Source organism: Diceros bicornis, chromosome X (genome assembly GCF_020826845.1).
Source record: "Diceros bicornis minor isolate mBicDic1 chromosome X, mDicBic1.mat.cur, whole genome shotgun sequence".
Taxonomy (NCBI): domain Eukaryota; kingdom Metazoa; phylum Chordata; class Mammalia; order Perissodactyla; family Rhinocerotidae; genus Diceros; species Diceros bicornis.
In genome coordinates, this window is record NC_080781.1 from 137,107,856 (window position 1) to 137,126,789 (window position 18,934).

The 18,934-nt window shown below is 49.0% G+C and overlaps 1 protein-coding gene across 1 annotated transcript; it reads left to right on the plus strand.

The window, feature by feature from the left end:
• Positions 1–866: 866 nt before the first annotated feature.
• LOC131400178 (paraneoplastic antigen-like protein 5) lies at positions 867–4,403 on the plus strand. The gene is given in 4 exon segments (XM_058534917.1): positions 867–1,145; positions 1,819–1,879; positions 2,076–2,788; positions 2,791–4,403. Coding segments are annotated over 2 exon segments (1,341 nt in total). The 5' UTR covers positions 867–1,145; positions 1,819–1,879; positions 2,076–2,202; the 3' UTR covers positions 3,546–4,403.
• The last annotated feature ends 14,531 nt before the right edge of the window (positions 4,404–18,934 follow it).

The following is an 18,934-nucleotide window of genomic DNA, read 5'->3' on the forward strand; positions in this document are numbered from 1 at the left end:
CTTCAGTGGGGGTGGGGCTTGGCGTCTGGGGCTGGGCTTAGGTGGGGGTGGGGCTCGAGTGGGGGCGGGGCTCTAGTGGGGGCGGGGCTTGGGAAGGAGTGAGATTTGGTGGGGGCATGGCTTCATAGGGGTGGGGCTTTGGTGGGGGCGGGGTTTGGGAGGGGTGGGGCTTGGGTGGAGTGGGGCTAGGGTGGGGGCAGGGATTGAGCTTCATTGGGGGTGGGGCTTGGCGTCTGGGGCTGGGTTTAGGTGGGGGTGGGGCTCGAGTGGGGGCGGGGCTTGGGAAGGAGTGAAATTTGGTGGGGGCAGGGCTTCAGAGGGGTTGGGCTTTGGTGGGGGCGGGGTTTGGGAGGGGTGGGGCTTGGGTGGCAGCGGTAGTACTTGGATGGGGGCAGGGGTTGAGCTTCAGTGGAGGTGGGGCTTGGTGTCAAGCGCTGGGTTTAGGTGGGGGTGGGGCTCGAGTGGGGGCGGGGCTTGGGAAGGAGTGAGATTTGGTGGGGGCAGGGCTTCAGAGGGGGGGGGCTTTGGTGGGGGCGGGGTTTGGGAGGGGTGGGCTTGGGTGGCAGCGGTAAGACTTGGATGGGGGCAGGGGTTGAGCTCCAGTGGAGGTGGGGCTTGGCGTCAAGGGCTGGGCTTAGGCGGGGGTATGGCTTGAGTTGGGGCGGGGCTTGGGAAGGAGTGATAATTGGTGGGGGCAGGGCCTCGGAGGGGTGGGACAGGGGCTTGGGTGGGCGCAAGGCTTGGGAAGGGGTGGGATTTGGCAGTGGGAGGCAGGGCTTGAGTGGGGGTGGAATTGAGCGCAGGTGGGGGACAGACAGACACACACAATCTTACTGTAGGATCCTTTCTGCTGTAGCAATGGACCCCAGTTGAGCAGTTTCTTCCATCCCTGCACCAGGGTATTTGTGGATACCTGTGCAGACTCAGAATTGGCACAGCCGAAGCAGGGGCCCGTGGGGCAGAACCATAGCAGAACACCTGTGCCTTGCCTTGAACAGATCCAGTGGAGTAGTACTCATCACCCTGGGGCCAGGAACTGCCTGGCTGTGGACAGAGCTAGAGGGCAAGCCAAGCGTTGAGTGTCAGTGGAATCCCAGCGTCTGCGCTGCCAACAGGGTGTCCTCAGCGTGGTGAGCAGTTGCGAGGTGGGTCTATGTTGGGAGGGGCCTCTGTAACCCTGGCAAAGAGAAGGAGGAAAGGGGCTTCCTGCCAAGGTTTACAGGCTCTACTGGGTAGGGTCACACCTAGGGTGAGAGTTTTCTGTCTCCTGCAGTGTGGCACTGGAGACCCTTTCTGGGTCCCTTTTCTGCACCTGGTTCCAGCTTCTACACAATTTGAAACCATAAGCTCTTGTTTTCCAGCCCTTGATTCTTACTGCCCGCCCTCCACATCCCCTCCTCCCCATCTTATTTCTAGGATATTTCATTGGTTGGAGGCCAGTGACATCACCTGTTGCTCCTCAAGGGCCTTAACCTTACCACATGACACCTCTCTGCCAAAGAAACCCATGGTTCATGCTATTCTCGGTACCCATGGCAACACCGCAGCTCCTCACATACATTACACACCCACTAGTTTCATTGCATTGCACAGAGCTCCAGCCATCTTTCTCATCTGTCAAGCATTTTCTAGGAAAGAGGGGAACTTCGGATCTCCTTCCTCCAGCCTTTGCCCCAGCAAAGAGGGTGCCAGGTGTCCTGGGCCTGGATGGCCCTGATCTGGGGAGTGTGACATTCTCCTGTCTCCCCTGCTTGGAGGGCTTTGTCAGTGTCCCCAGGTGTCAGGCCCCGCCTCCTGATGCTGGCCTTTTCACCACAGGCACCTGCAGCACACGCAGCAGAGTCCTCAGACTTTGAGGAGGAACCCACAGCAAGAGGAGGTCAGCAGGGAGGGGATGAGGTGGGGGGAGTTTGGCCTGGGGAGACTCCTCCACACTCTACCCTCCACTAAGTGACAGGGAGAGCCCTAAAAAGCAGGGACTGAATCCCTGTGAGCAGACATGGGGGCAGAGGAGGGGCTCGTGGTGGGGGTGGGGAGCGGGCATTAATGATGCACTCACCCTATTTGTATTACAGCCTGTGGAAACCTGGGACGCTTCTGCCTTCGTACTTGGCATCAGCTCAGAATTATTTGAGTCCTGGTCAAACTCTGTGAGCTGATTACTGCCCCTAGTATTAGATTAGTCCATAGAAAGTGGGAGCAATGGCCGTGACACTGTTAGAGGATTGGTGCAAGGGGATGGACCTGGACCCCAGGAAGGCCCTGCTGATCGTGGGGATCCCTGTGGAGTGTACTGAGGCTGAAATTAAAGAGACCGTGAAGGCAGGCTTACAGCCCCTGTGCGCTTACAGGGTGCTGGGCAGAATGTTCAGAAGAGAAGACAATGCTAAGGCAGTCTTGATCGAATTGGCTGACACCGTTAATTATGCTATGATACCTAGTCAGATACTAGGAAAGGGAGGTGCCTGGGAAGTGGTGGTAAAATCCCGTAACCCAGATGACGAATTTATCAGTAGACTGAACTACTTCCTGAAAGATGAGGGCCGGAGAATGGTAGATGTGGCCAGAACCCTGGGGTATAGCACTCCCACTGAGAACATGGAGCCAGAGGGCTTGGCCCAAGTCAAACCACCACACTTGCAGCCTCTGAAACAAAGCATGTGGTACCGAAAACTGAAAGTGTTTTCGGGAAGCACTTTCCCAGGCCCAGGTGAAGAGAACTTTGAAGACTGGCTGGAACAGGTCACTGAGATGATGCAGATATTGCAAGTGTCTGAGGTGGAGAAGAGGCGCGTTTGCTGGAGAGCTTACGTGGCTCTGCCCTGTCAATCATGCGAGTGCTCCAGGCCAACAATGACTCTATGACTGTGGAGCAGTGCCTGGACGCCCTGAAGGAGATCTTTGGGACTAAAGAGGACTGGAGAACCTCACAGTTTAAGTTCCTCCAGACCTTTCAGAAGTCTGGCGAGAAAATTTCTGTGTTCTTGCTACGGTTGGAGCCCCTGCTGCAGAGAGCTGTGCAGCACAGCTCCATGTCGATGCACAGCACAGACATGATCCGCCTGAAACACATCCTAGCTCGGGCCTCCATGGCCACCACCCTCCGGGGCAAGCTCGAGCTCCTGGATCAGCGAGGATGTCCTCCCACTTTTCTGGAGTTAGTGAAGCTCATCCGAGATGAAGAGGAGTGGGAGACTACCATGGCAGTGACGAAGGAGAAGGAGAGGCAAGTAGGAAGGGGCCACAGGGCCTCTGGCAGACAAGTAGTAGTAGAAGCCACTGTCCCCATGCCTCAGGCCATTGTGCAGGCAGGGCCGTTTAGTGAGAGCAGCGCCCAGACCTTTCCGGAAGGGGCGGTCCCATCATTGAAGCGCAGGCGACTGCCGTGCTGCTACGGTAGTGGACAGGAAGGCCACAGCCAGGCAGCGTGTCCTAGGGCCCAGAACCAGCCTCTAGCAAAGCAGAGTCCTCAGCTTGCAGCAGAAGAGTCGGGAAACGAGACAGGGGCTGGGGCCATGAGCCACACAGAGCCCTAGGAAACATAGGCTCAAGAGATGCAGGCGCCCCTTCCCCTGGCAAGCAGCAGAAAGATTTTAAGAAGGGGAAGAGGCAGCACACACAAACAGCAGGGAACTTGAGTAGGGCAGAGGGACAGGGCAGCCAGGCCCAGGCCGAGCTCCCTTGCCCTTCACCAGCTGGAGGAAACTCCATCCACCAAGCCGAACTCGGCTCAGGCAGGTGCCGGCAATGTAAGCAAAAATCCACTGCATCTAGCACATGGGGCACTCCAGCCACTGGTGGAGACCCCAATGTGGCAGAGGCTGACGAAGGTGCAGTTGGGGGTTCTGGCATCGACCTTGATATCTGGCCACCCCCAAACGCCCACCCTGTGGGCTCTGAGTTAAGAATGCCAACCGGCTCCCAAGCCACATGGGCCCCGGAGGAGCCTTCCCCGGGGCCGCCCCTGACAGAAGGGGCCAGTGCCAGTGAGGAAGAGCTGCGCAGCAGGGACGTAATGCCCCAGAGGGGAGGCCGCAGGGTCCAGCCGGTCTTCAGGATCATCTACACTGCTCTAGGGGACCCCCAGGAAGGCAGCACCCTTGAGCCCCTGCACAAGTGAGGACAGGAGACCCAAAGGCCCTGGGAGCCTGGTGCCAGCCTGCAGGCAGTCTTCTCCTCCTACAGCCTGGAAGGGCTATGGGGGCAAGGAGAGCAAAGACTGTGAGAAGATTCCCAGGAGAGAGCTTCGGCTCAGCCTGGCAGGCAGGGGTGCTGGGTATCTGGTGGGCCTGTACCCCAAAGCTGGCTTTGGTGTGAGTGGGTGTGCAGATAAACTTTTGGTCCAAAGCAGGAGGAGGAGGAGGTAGATGAGGAGGAGGAGGGAAAGGTAGAGGAGAAGGGAAAGGCAGAGGAGGAGGAGGAAGAGGTGGACGAGGAGGAGGGTGAAATGAAGGAAGATGAAGATGAGGAAGAGGAGAATGGAGGACTTGGTGGGGGGGTGTTGTTCTGTTCTGGTATTTGTACAAGGCCACTGGAGACCTGGAGAGAGCAGGCAACGGAACCTGAGACTGGCCTGGCGAACCACAACTCAGCAGCTGCTGATGCTAAGGCCAGCCCCAGCCCCTGCCAACTCAGGCAGCCAGTCTGAGAGCTCACCAGAGCGGTGGACCCCAGCCGAAGTGAGGGGCACCTGAAGACGTCTGCCACCCGCACTGGCCCGAGAAACATTAGGAGTCATCTCCAGAGTGCCAGCCACCCGGGCTTCCTGAGAGTGGGACCCCTATTCACCAACCAGTTCTGGGAAGCCCAGTTTTGTCTCTGTAGGCCCTCTGGTGAGCCAGGTGACAAGTAATCCCCTCCCAGACCCTGCTCCCAACACACGCTATCATTTCTGTGCAGCGCTGTGAGGCGTGCGTGAACCTGGGCTGGGTGTCCTGGCCTACCGGGACAGCCCTCTCTCAGCCCCAGCACGTGCTGTGAGCTTCAGTGCCAGCCACGGCCCTGGTCGCCCTCGTCCAGTGCCGTGAGCTCAACTCTGCTTTCTCGGTGTAGATTCAGGCCAACCGCTGCTTGTTCTTGTGGAGATGTGTGTGTGCTTATCTGAGCAGTTCCCCCACCACCCCACCCCAGAGACCCCCGAGCCCAGGTCCAGGAGATGCCGGGAAGGATGGACAGAGGAGGGCTCTGCCGGCGCTCACCCTGTGACCTCGGGAAGGAAGAACTGGAGCAGGGACACGGAGGAGGCTGCGGGAGGCTCCACTGGGACTGTGCTCTGATGTGCCAACCTGTTGTTCTTGTGGCTCAGTTTCCTGGGCTTGGTGGAGTGTCCCCTGCCATGTTTTCCAGCGTCCTGTGACTGTCCTGTGTGGGCCATAGGGCAGGGCCCTGCCCCAGCATGTCAGCCAGAGGCGGAGGGTGTGCCCTGGAGTGAGAGGACATCGCCAGCATCCATCGTCCTGGCAAGAGGCTGATCCTGGCGCCCCCAGGAAGGGAGACTATGGCGGGAGGGCCGGAGCCTGGGGGGCAGCTGATGCACCTGTTAGGGACCCCGGGATGGTGGGGGGCCCGAGACCTGTGGGCTGTAGCGGCTGTTACAAGTTCCTCTCTGTGTTGTCATTCACTTCTCTTCAATGGTTTCAGTAAATGGTTCTCTTTAATAAATTTCATTGACTGTTTCAGCTGAGTGTCACCTTTGCTGTGGACATTTGAGGGAAGGGTCTGCTGAGGGTGTGGGTGGGGGGTCAACAGTGGCCTGGTACCCGAGTCGGCCTTGGGATATGATCAAGGCAGGGTCCCAGAGGTGCTGTGTGGTCCCCTGGGCTGGTCGGAGCCGGGTGACAGGAACTTGTGGGCATGGGCAGTGGCTGGTTGGGTCCCTAGGAAACTCGGTGTGCCCCCAGGAATAAGTAGGTCAGACGTTGAAGGGAGGGGGAGGGACAACAGGCAGGGTCTAAGGCTCCAGCATCCCTGGCAATGCCGTAGGGGCTCAGGGCGCCCAGATGGGTCAGAGAGGTCACATGTGCAATCCCAGAGACCAGCTGGTCACAGAAGGGCCTGGGCGTGAGGTCAGACGCCCCTGCCAGGAACTGGGTGCAGGATTCCGGGGTCGGGGGTGTTTGCCCACCAACCTGTCATCAGCCTACCCCTGTCAGCCGACAAGTGGCCAGCCTCTGTCTAGCCACTGAGGGACGTTTGTGGACCTGGGGGTATGTGATGGCCGAGGGACGCAGGGTGGGCCAGGCAGGGTTTCCACAACCCTCGTGCCCTGGGTGCAGGGGAGGGAAGGCAGGGAGAGCTGCCCTCCACTCTGAGTCCTGGGCAGGGCGACCCCCCAAAGGTCTCGGGCACTGCCTCCCTGTCCCACTGCCCTCCATCCAGCTCCTCGGGGCACCAGTGCTGTGTCCTGGGAGCAGGCAGGAGGCAGTGGCCGTGAGTGGGAGGCTGCAGACAGGACCTGGGGAGTGGCCCCTTCCTGCCTGGAGGGCGGCTCTGGGTCCCTGCCGCCCACGGAGCCCTGGGTGCCACCGGAGGAGGGCACCCACCCAGGACGGAGGACACTGCTGATCGTCGAGACCCCCTCTCTGCGTGCCGTGGCTGGTGGGGCAGTGCTCAGAGGGGTCTGTCATCAGGTGTGAGGAGCCAGGAACCACCTCCCTCAACCCTCCTGGGCTCTGCTCTCTCACCTCAGGGGACTGGTGAGCCCACCACAATTTGAGGGCAGCCAGCCACCAGCCGTCTAACCGATTCAGAGTCTTTGGGAGACAGAACGAATGTGCAGAGAGGGGACGAGATGGTACTGTTGACCCGGAAATGGTGAGGGGCCCTCGAGGGCTCGCTCAGTCAGTGCCCACTGACGTCCTCCAGCCATTCTGAAGGGTCGGAGCCTCTGACCACCCACACGGTACAGAAGAAGGACACAGTCCCCAAAGCAGCTGATGAGCCAGGGCGAGGACCTTGCAGGCAGCTGAGGCCTGGGCCTAAAGCTGTCTAACCAGCCTGCAGGAACCCAGCATCTGGGGAGCCCTGGGCTGTGTGGCAAGAGCTGCAGACAGCGGGGCTGCAGGGATGGAGGGGCCCCTGGAGATGCTGGGCACAGAGGGCAATGGAGAGGGGGTCGCAAGGGAGTGTCGGGAAGGAGATCATGGGGGCCATGCCTGCAGCCTCTTTGGCCCAATGGGCTTGGCCCCGTGTTGCAGGGACATTGCACATGTCCCATCAGGGGGTACTGCAGGATTGGGGTGAGGCCCACAGATGGGCTCTGCTCTCCCTGCCTCCTTCAGATGTCCCAGGTTCGTCTGTCTGTCCCGTGTGTCTCGGCAGGGCCATGGCAACTGACCACTTTCCACCAGCCCCTCACGATTTAGAGGCAGGACAAGAGGAGAGGGGATGGGAGAGGGACTGATCCCTTGTCTCTCCCTCATTCAGTGTACCTGTGCGTGCGGGTCCCCAGGCAGGTGTGAGTGCACATATGGGGGAGCGTGAGTGTACGTTTGTGTCGTTGAAGGTGTGTGTGAGTGCAAGTGAATGTGTGTGAATGAGTGGGAGTGTGCAAGAGTGTGTGAGTGTGAGAGCATGTGAGTGCATGAGTGAGTGGGAGTGTGTGTCGCTGGACGTGTGTGAGAGGGTGTGTGTGTGCGTGAGTTGGGTGGCAGTGGGTTTGGAATCCCCCCGGGACTGTGTGGGGCAGCCGCTTTCCCGCCCCACCCGTTGAGGGGAGCCGGGGGAGGGCCCACCGGGCAGGCTGGCCCAAGACGGGCCCTGGGAATCAGCCTTCCTCCCTCTGGGGCTGGCACAGAAGAGAAGGGCCCCTGGAGTCCACCTCTTCCCAGACTTTTGTCCACTCCCCCCGACGTAGCGAGAAAATTTGAAAAGAGACAAGTGTGCGCTTTTCCTCCCGCCGCCTCATCTCCCTTTCTCCTTTGCCTGTTCAGTGGGGACTCCCCACTGCCCAGGCCCCTGGCTCCTTCATCTAGGGCCGGTAGGGCAGGGTTCAAAGCCCAGGTGACTGTCAGCCGCTTCCCCAGGACCTTGGGGATGGCCCAAGGTCTCTTGCTGCTGGGGCCCCCCGAGCTGTGCCCCCCACATTTCTCCCCAGCCTGGCTGGCCCCATGCCAGGAAGCCTGCTCTGCCCTCTGAGCTTTTCCCTGCCCGAAGCCCCCGTCATTTGGGGTGCAGCCCCTCGCAAGGCCACCATCCTCTTCTAGACCCCACCCTTCCTCGTGGAGCCTGGAGCAGGGCCTGCCTCCCGAGCCCGCTGACCCTCCACACGGGAGACCTTCCTGGGAGCACTGTGGCCGCCAGCACCTCTGGCTGCCCTGTTCCTAGCCCCAGTTGCCTGCCGACAATGTTGAACTGCACTTGAGTCCTATGATCTTGGAAAATAGCAATGGTTAAGAAATCCCCCATCCTTTTGTGTTCCGGAAAATGACACTGCAAAGAACCACTGTTATGGGCTGAATTGTACCCCTATCAAAATTCATATGTTGAATTCCTAACCCCCAGTGCCTCAGAATATGATCATATTTGGAGACAGGGCCTTTACAGAGATGATCAAGTTAAAGTGAGGTCATTAGTAGGCTCTAATCCAATGTGACTGTTGTTCTTATAAAAAGGGGAAATTTGGGCACAGAGATAGACACGCATAGAGGAAAGACAATGTGAAGAGATACAGAGAGAAGATACTATGTACAAGCCAAGGAGAGAGGCCTGGAACAGATTCTTATCTCATTGTCCTTAGAAGGAACCAAGCCTATCTTGATGTCAGTCTTCTGGCCTCCAACATTGTGAGACAATACATTTCCATTGTTTAAGCCACCCAGTCTGTGGTACCCTGTTATGGCAGCCCTAGCAAACTAATACAACCTCCCTTCCCCATATGACATAGATAAGACTCAGAAATGCCCCTCTTGATCACCTATGACAAGGCCAAACAAGGACCCTTCAAAGTCCCCTTCTTTGCCTCCTAAATGATAAGCTGAACTGCTCATTTCCACTAATCAATCAGAACCAGATGCTTGTTAACCAAAGTTGGGTTTAGCTCCTCTCCTTCCTGTGGATCCCTGAACTTTGGCCCACCCTCAGCCTGAGCCAGCAGACAACATGAACAGCTCTTCTAAGAACAGGCTGGCCTCAGGTCAAACCTTCTCTGATCTACTCTCCCATCATCCTCACTTCTTCCTTTAAAAGGAAGCCTCTCATTTTCTAGCCCTGGAGACGCTCACAGATCCTCTGTCTGGTGTGTTCTCTCTTTTGCAATAATCCTTTCAAGTAAAGTCTCCCTTTACGAAGTCAGGGTTTTTGTTTTTTTGTGTGTGTGTGTGTGGGGAAGACCAGCCCTGAGCTAACATCCATGCCAATCCTCCTCTTTTTGCTGAGGAAGACTGGCCCTGGGCTAACATCCATGCCCATCTTCCTCCACTTTATATGGGACGCCGCCACAACATGGCTTGCCAAGCAGTGCGTTGGTGTGTGCCCGGGATCCGAACTGGCAAACCCTGGGCCACCACAGTGGAGTGTGCACACTTAACCACTTGCACCACCTGGCCTGCCCCAGGATTTGTTTTTATTTGACAGTGAATGGCGCAGTGACTCAGATGGAGGGCTGTCTTCACCAGGTGTTCATGTGGGCTTCCTCGGACCCTTTGTGTCCTTTGCTGGCTGGGAAATCGGGATCCACTGTGGTGAGTCACACTCTCACCAGACATGGACCCTAACCCGCTTCTCTTGTCCTGTCTAAGCTCTAATCTTTGTGTTTGACCTCATTCTCTTGTTTTCTTGCAAGGTGCAGGTGCTCCTTTATCTAACACCTTAGGGCCTTGAGTTTATGCGGTTTTCAGCAATGTTCCAGGAAGAAGCTCTAAGCAACAACCACCCTGGACCCAGCCACTCTGAACTGGACCATACCGGGCCAGACCACAACCACAAGACTGGCACCTGCACAGACAGGCAGAGAGTTGTACTAAAATAACCTGCCCTCATTAACATTGTAAATTCCCCTACTCTAGGAGGGGCAAAGCAGCCATTTTTAGGTCATGCGGTGTATGTAGAAGCACAATTTCAAACCACACATGTGCAAGCTTATGCCCACCTCTACATGCGATGATGAAACTTCCCTTTGAATATTCACTCCCTACTCCAAATAAAGATGCCCACCTCCCTGTGCTTGGGAAGCTACAGCTTTGTGAATATATTCCCCATAGTCTCCATTTTCTTTGCTACATGCTGCAAATAAAATTTCTGCTTTGTGAGACAACTACTTCTGGTGCAGTTTGATTTAACTCGCCAAAAAGGGGCCCACATTTGGTCTGGAAACAACACATCCTCATCTAATCCAGTGACTGGACTGTTGTCCTTTCTGACGTGGTAGTAAGGAGTTACTTTTACTCTTTCAGACTCTAGGTATTGCATGGGTTGGGGGAGGATTCCCTGGATCTCCCTCCCAGGAGGTTGAAGGGGGTTTCCTTTGGCTCACTGAACCCCGAGTTTGGGGAGGGGGCTCAAGGGGAGGCGGAGGCTCCCTTGGTGCTTTGAATCCAGAGACTTCATAGAAGTTATCCCTCAGCTCTCTCTCGGGGTTGGGGGTTTCCCTCAGCTCTATAAACTCAGAGATCCCATGGGAGAGTTCCCTTGGCTTTCTGACTCCAGGGATCGTGGGTGGGGGTCCTTAGGCTTCTGTGCCTGGGGATTGTGTGGGGTGTTCCCTTGGCTCTCAGACCAGAAGAGTGTGGGAACTTAAACGATCAGGACTATTTCCTGGTCCTTTAAAAGTTTTTTTCTCTGTGGTTTAACTATCTGTTAATCTCATGGGTCATTTACTCTATCAGACATCCTTCCTCTTTCCTGCTCACAACATGCTTCAATATTGCAAAACTAATTCAGTTAAATATCTCCAAAATTGAAAAAAAATTACCAAAGGCAATTTAGAACTTCAATGGAACTCTTTGGGAAACTTGGGATCTCCCCAAACTGGCTCATCTAAGATTTCTCCCTTCCTCTCATCCCTGGTCCTCCTTCCACCTTCCCTTCAGCTCACCTGGATCCTTCCAAAACCCTACTTTCCTCATCTTTTTATCCACCTCTGCCAGACCTTTCCCTTCCAACTCCAGCCCCTCAACTGCCTAGAGTCACTAGACCTTTAGGCCCCTGCCCCCATCAGGGGCTCTCCAGGGGCTCAGGAACCCCAAAGCAACTACCTGAGGCTGAAAAAATAATTGGAAACACTCCAGATATTTTATTTACTCAGCTTTGGAGACACCCTAATGACCACTTGATGTTTCTTCTGTCCCTCACCCAAAATTTAGTCCACGGCCTCCATGAGATTACACAGCAGGGCTAAAAAATCTGAAAATGTCTCCTCTACAAATATTGGTGGCATGCTTTAGTCCTCATATTGAGCAGCTAGCCACAATTTTCCCCATCTGCCAGAAACATAATCCTGGTAAAAATGTAAAGGTGGGGCATAGAAAAGAGCCATCATTTTTTTATATGAAACAGTGAGTTCTGCATTTCTGTTACTTGGCTCATGGCTGAAAATCTTAGAATTAAGCCTACAAGATCTCTATTTACATCTGTTTGTATGTTTATGTATGTATGTATGGATATGTGATATTTTCCTACCTCTAGACAGTATTACCAAATTAACTTATAAAATTCCTAGGGAGCTCTATTTTAATTGGCTTAGGGGTAAATAAGTGCTTGTATAAAGGAAATATTTTTAAAACTCCTAGGAATGTAGAACCTAACCAAAATGTTTTAATAATTCAAATTCCATAATTAAGGTAATGCTCTGGCAAAGAAGAAGAGTTTAATATTGTTGGTTTAATAAAACCAGCTGTCCCTCAGTTATCAGTATTAAGCATATAGAAGCATTCATTTTTATTTTACCTGGATATGTTCTTCCTAAACTTTTATGGGTTTACCAGTCAAATAAATTAATATTATATCTACTAGATATTTCAGATTAACAAAAAATCTGAATTTATTCAAATTGAGTCATTATTCTGACAACTTTTATTTCAATGATAATTGTATGTTATAACATGTATGGTTAAAAATAGTTTCCAATTTTTTGAGGTAACTTACAGCCTGAGACTTATGGTAAATTAAGTAACAGATATTCACTAAATATCTAGATCATCTCTAAGTAAGATAAAATGTTGAAACATTAATTACTAGGCATAAGCTTAAATTTCTATACTTTTTTATTATTTTTATATGATACAGAGAGGAAAAATATATTTGAGTCTGTTAATAAATGTGTTCTTTTTTGGTACACTGAGAAATTGTATTGTAAGGGAGTATATATCTATAAATATTATGAAATGTATATTCATAATCTTTGCTAGTCTGCCACAAAATGCTGGTATATGACAGATTGTTCACAATTATCTACTTCCTAGCTTTCTCTGTAAAGTGAAAGTTACTAGTGGTTAAAAATTATAATTGATATGTGTAAATGAAACTGCTAGAAGCAATAATGGCAAAGTGAAATAACATTGTTTGTAAGGTATCCAAAATATGGTTGTGTTAATGAAAAAGAGAGTAATTTTTTCCTAAAGTAAAATGACTGGTTGTTCAAAAATGAGAATGAGGAAAATATAGTACAAAATCTGAATGGATACAAGAAGTTATAGAAGATTCATGGAAAAGGAATTTTATTACTCATGGCCAAAATTTGATGAGTTTGTTTACAAGATTTTTTTTTAAGAAACAGCTTTAGCATCAAATAGTATACAGATACAAAACTGGAATTTGGTTTTCTCTCTGTTAAAATGACAAAATTTTCTTCGATTAATGGTCTGCTCTTAATAGTAGATTTTAAGATTGTTCCTTACCTTCTGAGTAATCTACCTTAGAAGGCACAGATTCTGTGCTTTATCAGAATAATTACCTGTGCTTTATGTTGACTTTATCATATTCTTATTTACTTGAGAGAACCAAGTCTTCTTACTCCCAAAAGAGTTCATGTGTTTTTTAAAACCATGTTATCTCATGTTTACTTTTAAAATATTTTATTGTCACTTTGGTTAAATGGATAGCCAAGCAGTGTTTCTCACTGACACATGATCCTATTTAACAAAGTGTTCAAACTTCCTGACAACTTTTGGCATTTTGCCTTCCTAAAATCAAATTCTAATTGGTGCCTTCTTGATCTCAAAGTGTTTGGATCTCCCAGAGCGTCCCTGGAAAATTACAACGGATTTTTTTCTTTCATCTTAAAAAGAGAAGTGCCAAAATAATTAGATTTATTTAATATTATAAATTGAATGGAAGTACTGTCAAATTTTTAAAAATGCTTAGCCTTCTCTAGATCAGATTTGTATGGGTAAAATGTTATTAATATAAATATTTCAAAAAGGGCAATCTATGCTTCCACTGTAACATAACCAAGGTTCTTTTCATGGGCTTAAGTATTTGCAATAATATCTACCTTGCCGCCAATGCAAATAAGTACCCTATTACCATGGATGGCAAGACTACATATTCCTTGGACTGGAACCTGTTATCAAGATAACCTTATTAGTCCCTAGACTACCTTCTTTTCTCACCTTAACCACTCTATTACGTCTTTCCAGGCACTAGATGATTCCAAAGGTCTACAAAAATGTGTTATAGTTACAAGTCTAGGCACAGAATTCCAGCCCCAGAAGGAGGCTGTGACCTTCCTTTCTCTCCAGGTTGTCAATAAGGTTTAGAATAAAAAGGTAAGAGATTGGGAGGAAATCTAAAAGACTTGACTGCTGCAGTAAATCAAGTTATGGGTAACCTTCGTGCTTGGAGCTGCTGCTGTGTGGGCCACTCAGGAAGTTTGCCAGAACTCTCCCATTTTACAGGCTCTGCTCCAGGAAATGACTGTGACTGTTGACAATCTTACTGAAACCGCCAACATCATCACCAGAGAATTCCAGAAACTCCAACAAACGGTCCTCTAAAATTGTCTGGCATTGGACATGATTCTGGTTTCTTTTTTTGTGTGTGTGTGTGAGGAAGAGTGGCCTTGAGCTAACACCTGTTGCCAATATTCCTCTTTTCGCTGAGGAAGATTGGCCCTGAGCTAACATCCTTGCCCATCTTCCTCTATTTTGTATGTGGGACGCCGCCACAGCCTGGGTTGATGAGTGGTGTGTAGGTCCGCGCCCAGGATCCAAACCTGCAAATCCCATGCCGCCGAAGTAGAGCTCACGAATTTAACCACTATGCCACCAGAACGGCCCGTGATGATTCTGGTTTCTTGAGGGAGCACTTGTGCAGTAGTCTGAAGTGATTGCTGTGCACTTGTTCCCCAAAACCTCTCTGATGCCCACGCTATCACCAAAAATATTCTGACAATCTGAGAAATTTGCCACTCCACCATCAAGATGCTTCAGGCCCAACGTCTAGGAATCTTCTTGACTGATCCCCTCTAGAACTCAAGTCTTGGTTTTGCTCCCTTATTAAACTTTTAATAACTACTCTTTTTATTATTTTCCTAGGTATATCTGTCATTCAATGCTGAAGACCCCCAACAGCTGTCAGTCCAACAGCACTCTCAACAGATGATACAACTAGTCTTTCATGAACAACAAGAACATGAAGGCCAGTCCACCCATGAAAAATATTTGGACCAACCTTAACCTCGCAGTGACTCTTATCTCATCCCTAATATTGTTTAAGGACGCATTTTGTCTGTCTTAAACGACAACAGGGACTGATCAAGTGTTCACAATTACCCATTCCTTGCTTTCTGTTTCGCCTTGACCAAACCATAGGCAAGTTTCTCTCCTTCCTACTGACCCCTGAACTCTGCTTGTTCCCCAGCCTGAACAACATAAAGATGCAGAACATTTGCCTCATCAGCTTATTTTGAGAATCGGCTGACCAAAGATAGACACTTTTCCTGTCAGGCCCCGGTGGTCATTTCTCCTTGCTTTTCCAGAATCTTTCCTTAAAAGAGTCTGCTCATCTCTTCTTGCTCCTCCTTACCCTATAAAAGAAAAGCCTTTTTCTGCTTGATTTTGAGATGCTTGCAGATTTCTGAGATGAGAGCATTCTCCCTTTCAAGTCAAAGTCTCTCCCTAAGTCCAGATTTGTTTTTATTTGATATAACCAAGGTTTTCACTGGAATGCCATATTTGATAATGATGTCCATAGAGCCATATGTGACCAGACACTTTTATTAATAAGCAGCTAAAGTTGACTTTATGGAGCCAATGCTTACTTACAAAACCCTCTTGGGAAAACCAGCTTGATAACTAGCTTACACGGTTCCCAGCCTTACAAGTGGGTAAGAAAGGTCACTTCCTGGCAAGGCTAGGAACCTTAGGATATTTTGAGGACCTCAAGAAGAGAGGACTCACCCATATATAGGTACCGCAAGTGAAATCTGGTGGTGAGTTCTTGGCTTAGCTTCCTAGCCTTGAGAGGCTTTTAAACGTCCAATCTGAGAATCCTTATAAATATTCCAGCAAAGAACACTTTAAAAATCCTATCTGATACTACACTGTGAATGTAATTAATGCCACTGGATCATATACTTAAAATGGTCAAAATTGCAAATTTTATGTTATATGTATTTTACCATAATTTTAAAAATTAATAATGTAATATACCAAAACCCATTGAATTGTATACTTTAAATGGGTGAATTGTATGGCATGTGAATTTATATCTCAATAAACTGTTTTTTAAAAAGGCCTAGATGGTAAATTACTGTTCTTGCTTCACCTATATAAATAGTTAGGCCAAATATAATGAAATCAGACTTATTTTGTGATCAAGAATAACCTTTGATTGAAAGGAGGGTGACTGTAGAGAGAAATTTTATGTTTCAATAGAAAGCTATAGCACACTATTGTGGTTTGTCCAATTCTGTTCCTGTTCATTATCCTTCAGCTACTTTGCACCTCTTTGTAAACTGCAAGTAACTGATGGTTTTGTTACCTACCTATAAACTGGTCTGGATTCTGTCACCTTGTACAAATTGTCAACCCTTACCAAACCTTCAGTTTTTCCAATTTCCTTCAATATCTGGCTACGACCTTTCAAAATAATGTTTCCAATGTTTTTCCTTCTTTTTTTCACCTGGCATCACTGAGACCTAAAACCTGACTGCCCAGATCCTTATCTGGACTCTAGGTTGCCTTGAAGCTGGACTTTCCTTCCAGAAACCAAAGCATTGCGAGGTAAACCTGAAGATTTGATATAAATCTCGGACTTCTCACCAGAATGGACCCTACATGGGCTAGATTTCTCTCTGGCCAAGCCACTCTCTGGGCCACTAGGGAAATCTAGCAAAATGCTTGCATCATGCAGGTCTCTTATGAGACATAACCAAGACTGCAGACAATGTCACAAAGAAGCATCAAAAAATTTGACAAGTAGTGCTGCATAATTGAAAGATTTTCATCCACTGTCCCCTTAGACTTTAACACAAACTTTACATTAATATTTCTCTCTTTCATTTTAGTCATCCCTTTTTTAAGGTGCCTGATCTGTGGGAGCCTAAAACCACTGACCTTTGCCACCACCTCTCAGCAGATGGTTCAGATGATTTTGCAAAAGCAACAACAATAAGAGCCATCAGGACACTATTTCTTGAACAAAAGGGGAGACAGAAACTCTTGAATTTTACCTGAGCACTGTTATTCTGGAAAACAGCAAAAGTTAAGAAATATGCCCCCCCCCTTTGTGCTCTGAGAAATGGTTTGCTGCAAAGAACCCCCTTTCCCCATAGGACTTAGATAAGACTCAGGGATGCCCCTCTTGTTTATCTATGACATGACCAGACACAGACTCTCCAAATTCCCATTCTTTGCCTCATAAATTATTCACTAAACTGTTTTGTCCCCACTGATCGATCAGAACAAAATGCTTGTTAGACAAAGTTTGGTTAAGTGTCTCTCCTCCCCCCAGGCTCCTGAACTTTTTTTCCAGTCTCAGCCTGAGCCAATATACAACCCTTCCTTAGAATAGGCTGCCCTCAGGGTAAAATATTCTTTGATCTACTATTCTATCATGCCACTCTTTCATCCAAATTCTCCCTCACTCAGTTCATTCTAGCCATGTTTACTCCTCCCTGTAAGAGAAAAACCTTTTTTCAGATCCTGATTATTGTGCGAGGCTCGTGAATGGAGACAATTAGCTGCGAACCAGAAACAAGAAAAGCCAAACCAAGCAGTCATCACTCTCAGTATTCAGAGAGCTGAAGAATGGACTCTGGAAAGCCACTGCAGGAAAGCATCCAGTTTCCATGCTCTTGGGTGTCAGCAGAAAGAGAGAAAAATGGCATGAAGATGTTAGCTAAAGTGGTGAAGTAAGGACCTACAAAATTTGCCCATCCATAAAGGCAATGAGAAAACTGGAAAAAATTGTCAGAATTAACTTTTTCAGAACTCTGAAAATTAACCAAAGGCTTGTACCAACAAAGAGTATATTTATTCAAAATAATGGCTGAATCTCAATAGCAAGAGTGAACTTTGTGGTGTTTTAATTTGCCTTAGCCCCATCCCCTATACTCCCCCATCAGTGGATGCCTTGAAAAATAACAACTCATATTGCTGGTATCAGAGGGGAAAGAATGGAGTTAGAGTTCTTTAAAATCTCAGCCCCAAAGAACTGTCATTATTTGACCGGTCTGGTGGTTCCCCGAAAGATCCCACTTAAAAGGCTTGTCTTTTTTGATCCGACTTGGAGGTCATCAGTGCTAAAATCTTTCCATTGGGATGTCTGTTGAAAACATTTACTTGCAAGTGTTTTAACATAGCTTCCTGAGTCAGTAGATAACAACTAGGACAAACAATAGGTCAACCAAAAAGCTCAAAAGGAAAAGCTGAGGAATAAGATATCGAGAGTTTTTTCCCTCCTGAAACCAACCAATTTAGACACCAAATAAGTGTCCTACAGTTCAAATAAATTCTGACACTAACTACCCACAGTTAGCACCAGACTTCACAGGTTTAAGGGTTCAGTCCCACAAGACTTCTTGCATATCAGATACCAGTCACAAGTATTGGGACCTCAGGTTACCCACATTTCTGTTCGACTTGGCTAAAAAGTCAGGATTTTTCACCCCTCCTCTTCAGGTTTGACAAATTGTTTGAATGGCTCACAAAACTCAGGTAAACAATTAATTTATATTTATCAGTTTATTATAAAATAGAAATGAACAGCCAGATTATGAGATACATAGAGCAAGATCCAGAAGGATCCTGAGTGCAGGAACCTCTGTTCAGTGGAGTGCCTCCCTCCTAGGATATGGATGTGTTCACCAACCCAGAATCTCTCTGAACTCCATCATTTAGGGGTTTTTATGGAGGTTTCATTCATAGGCATGATCAATTATTAACTCAATATCCAGCCCCTCTCCCCTCCCTGGAGGTTGGGAGATGGGGCTAAAAGTTCCAGGCTTCTGTAATTAATCTTTTAGTGGTGAACATGATGTAATCTATACAGAAATTGAAATATAATGATGTACACCTGAAATTTATATGTTATAAACCAATGTTACCACAATAAAAAAATAAAAATAAAAAAATAAAACATTAAAGTTCCAGGCTTCTAATCAAGGCTTGGTCTTTCTGGCGACCAGCCCCATCTTGGACCTATCTAGAAGCTCACCAAGAGTCACCTTATTAGAACAGAAGACACTCCTATCACTCCAGAAATTACAGGGGTTTTAGGAGTGCTGTTCTAGGAACTGGGGTCAAAGACTAAATATATATTTCTTATTATACCACAGATTTCCGTAGGGGCTTTGGAAAGCTCTGACATATTCATGGGAACCTAGGAGTCCGCAAGCATTGATAGGGCTGAGTGCAGGCTCAAGAAAGACCTTATAAGGCGTTAAGCTCTCACCTCTGGCTGATCTTAAGGCTCTGCACAAGTAGGAAGTGAAAGCTAAGGTGGAGTTGTAAACTGCCTGGCTGAGTGTTGAAGGCATGTCCCAACATGCATACAG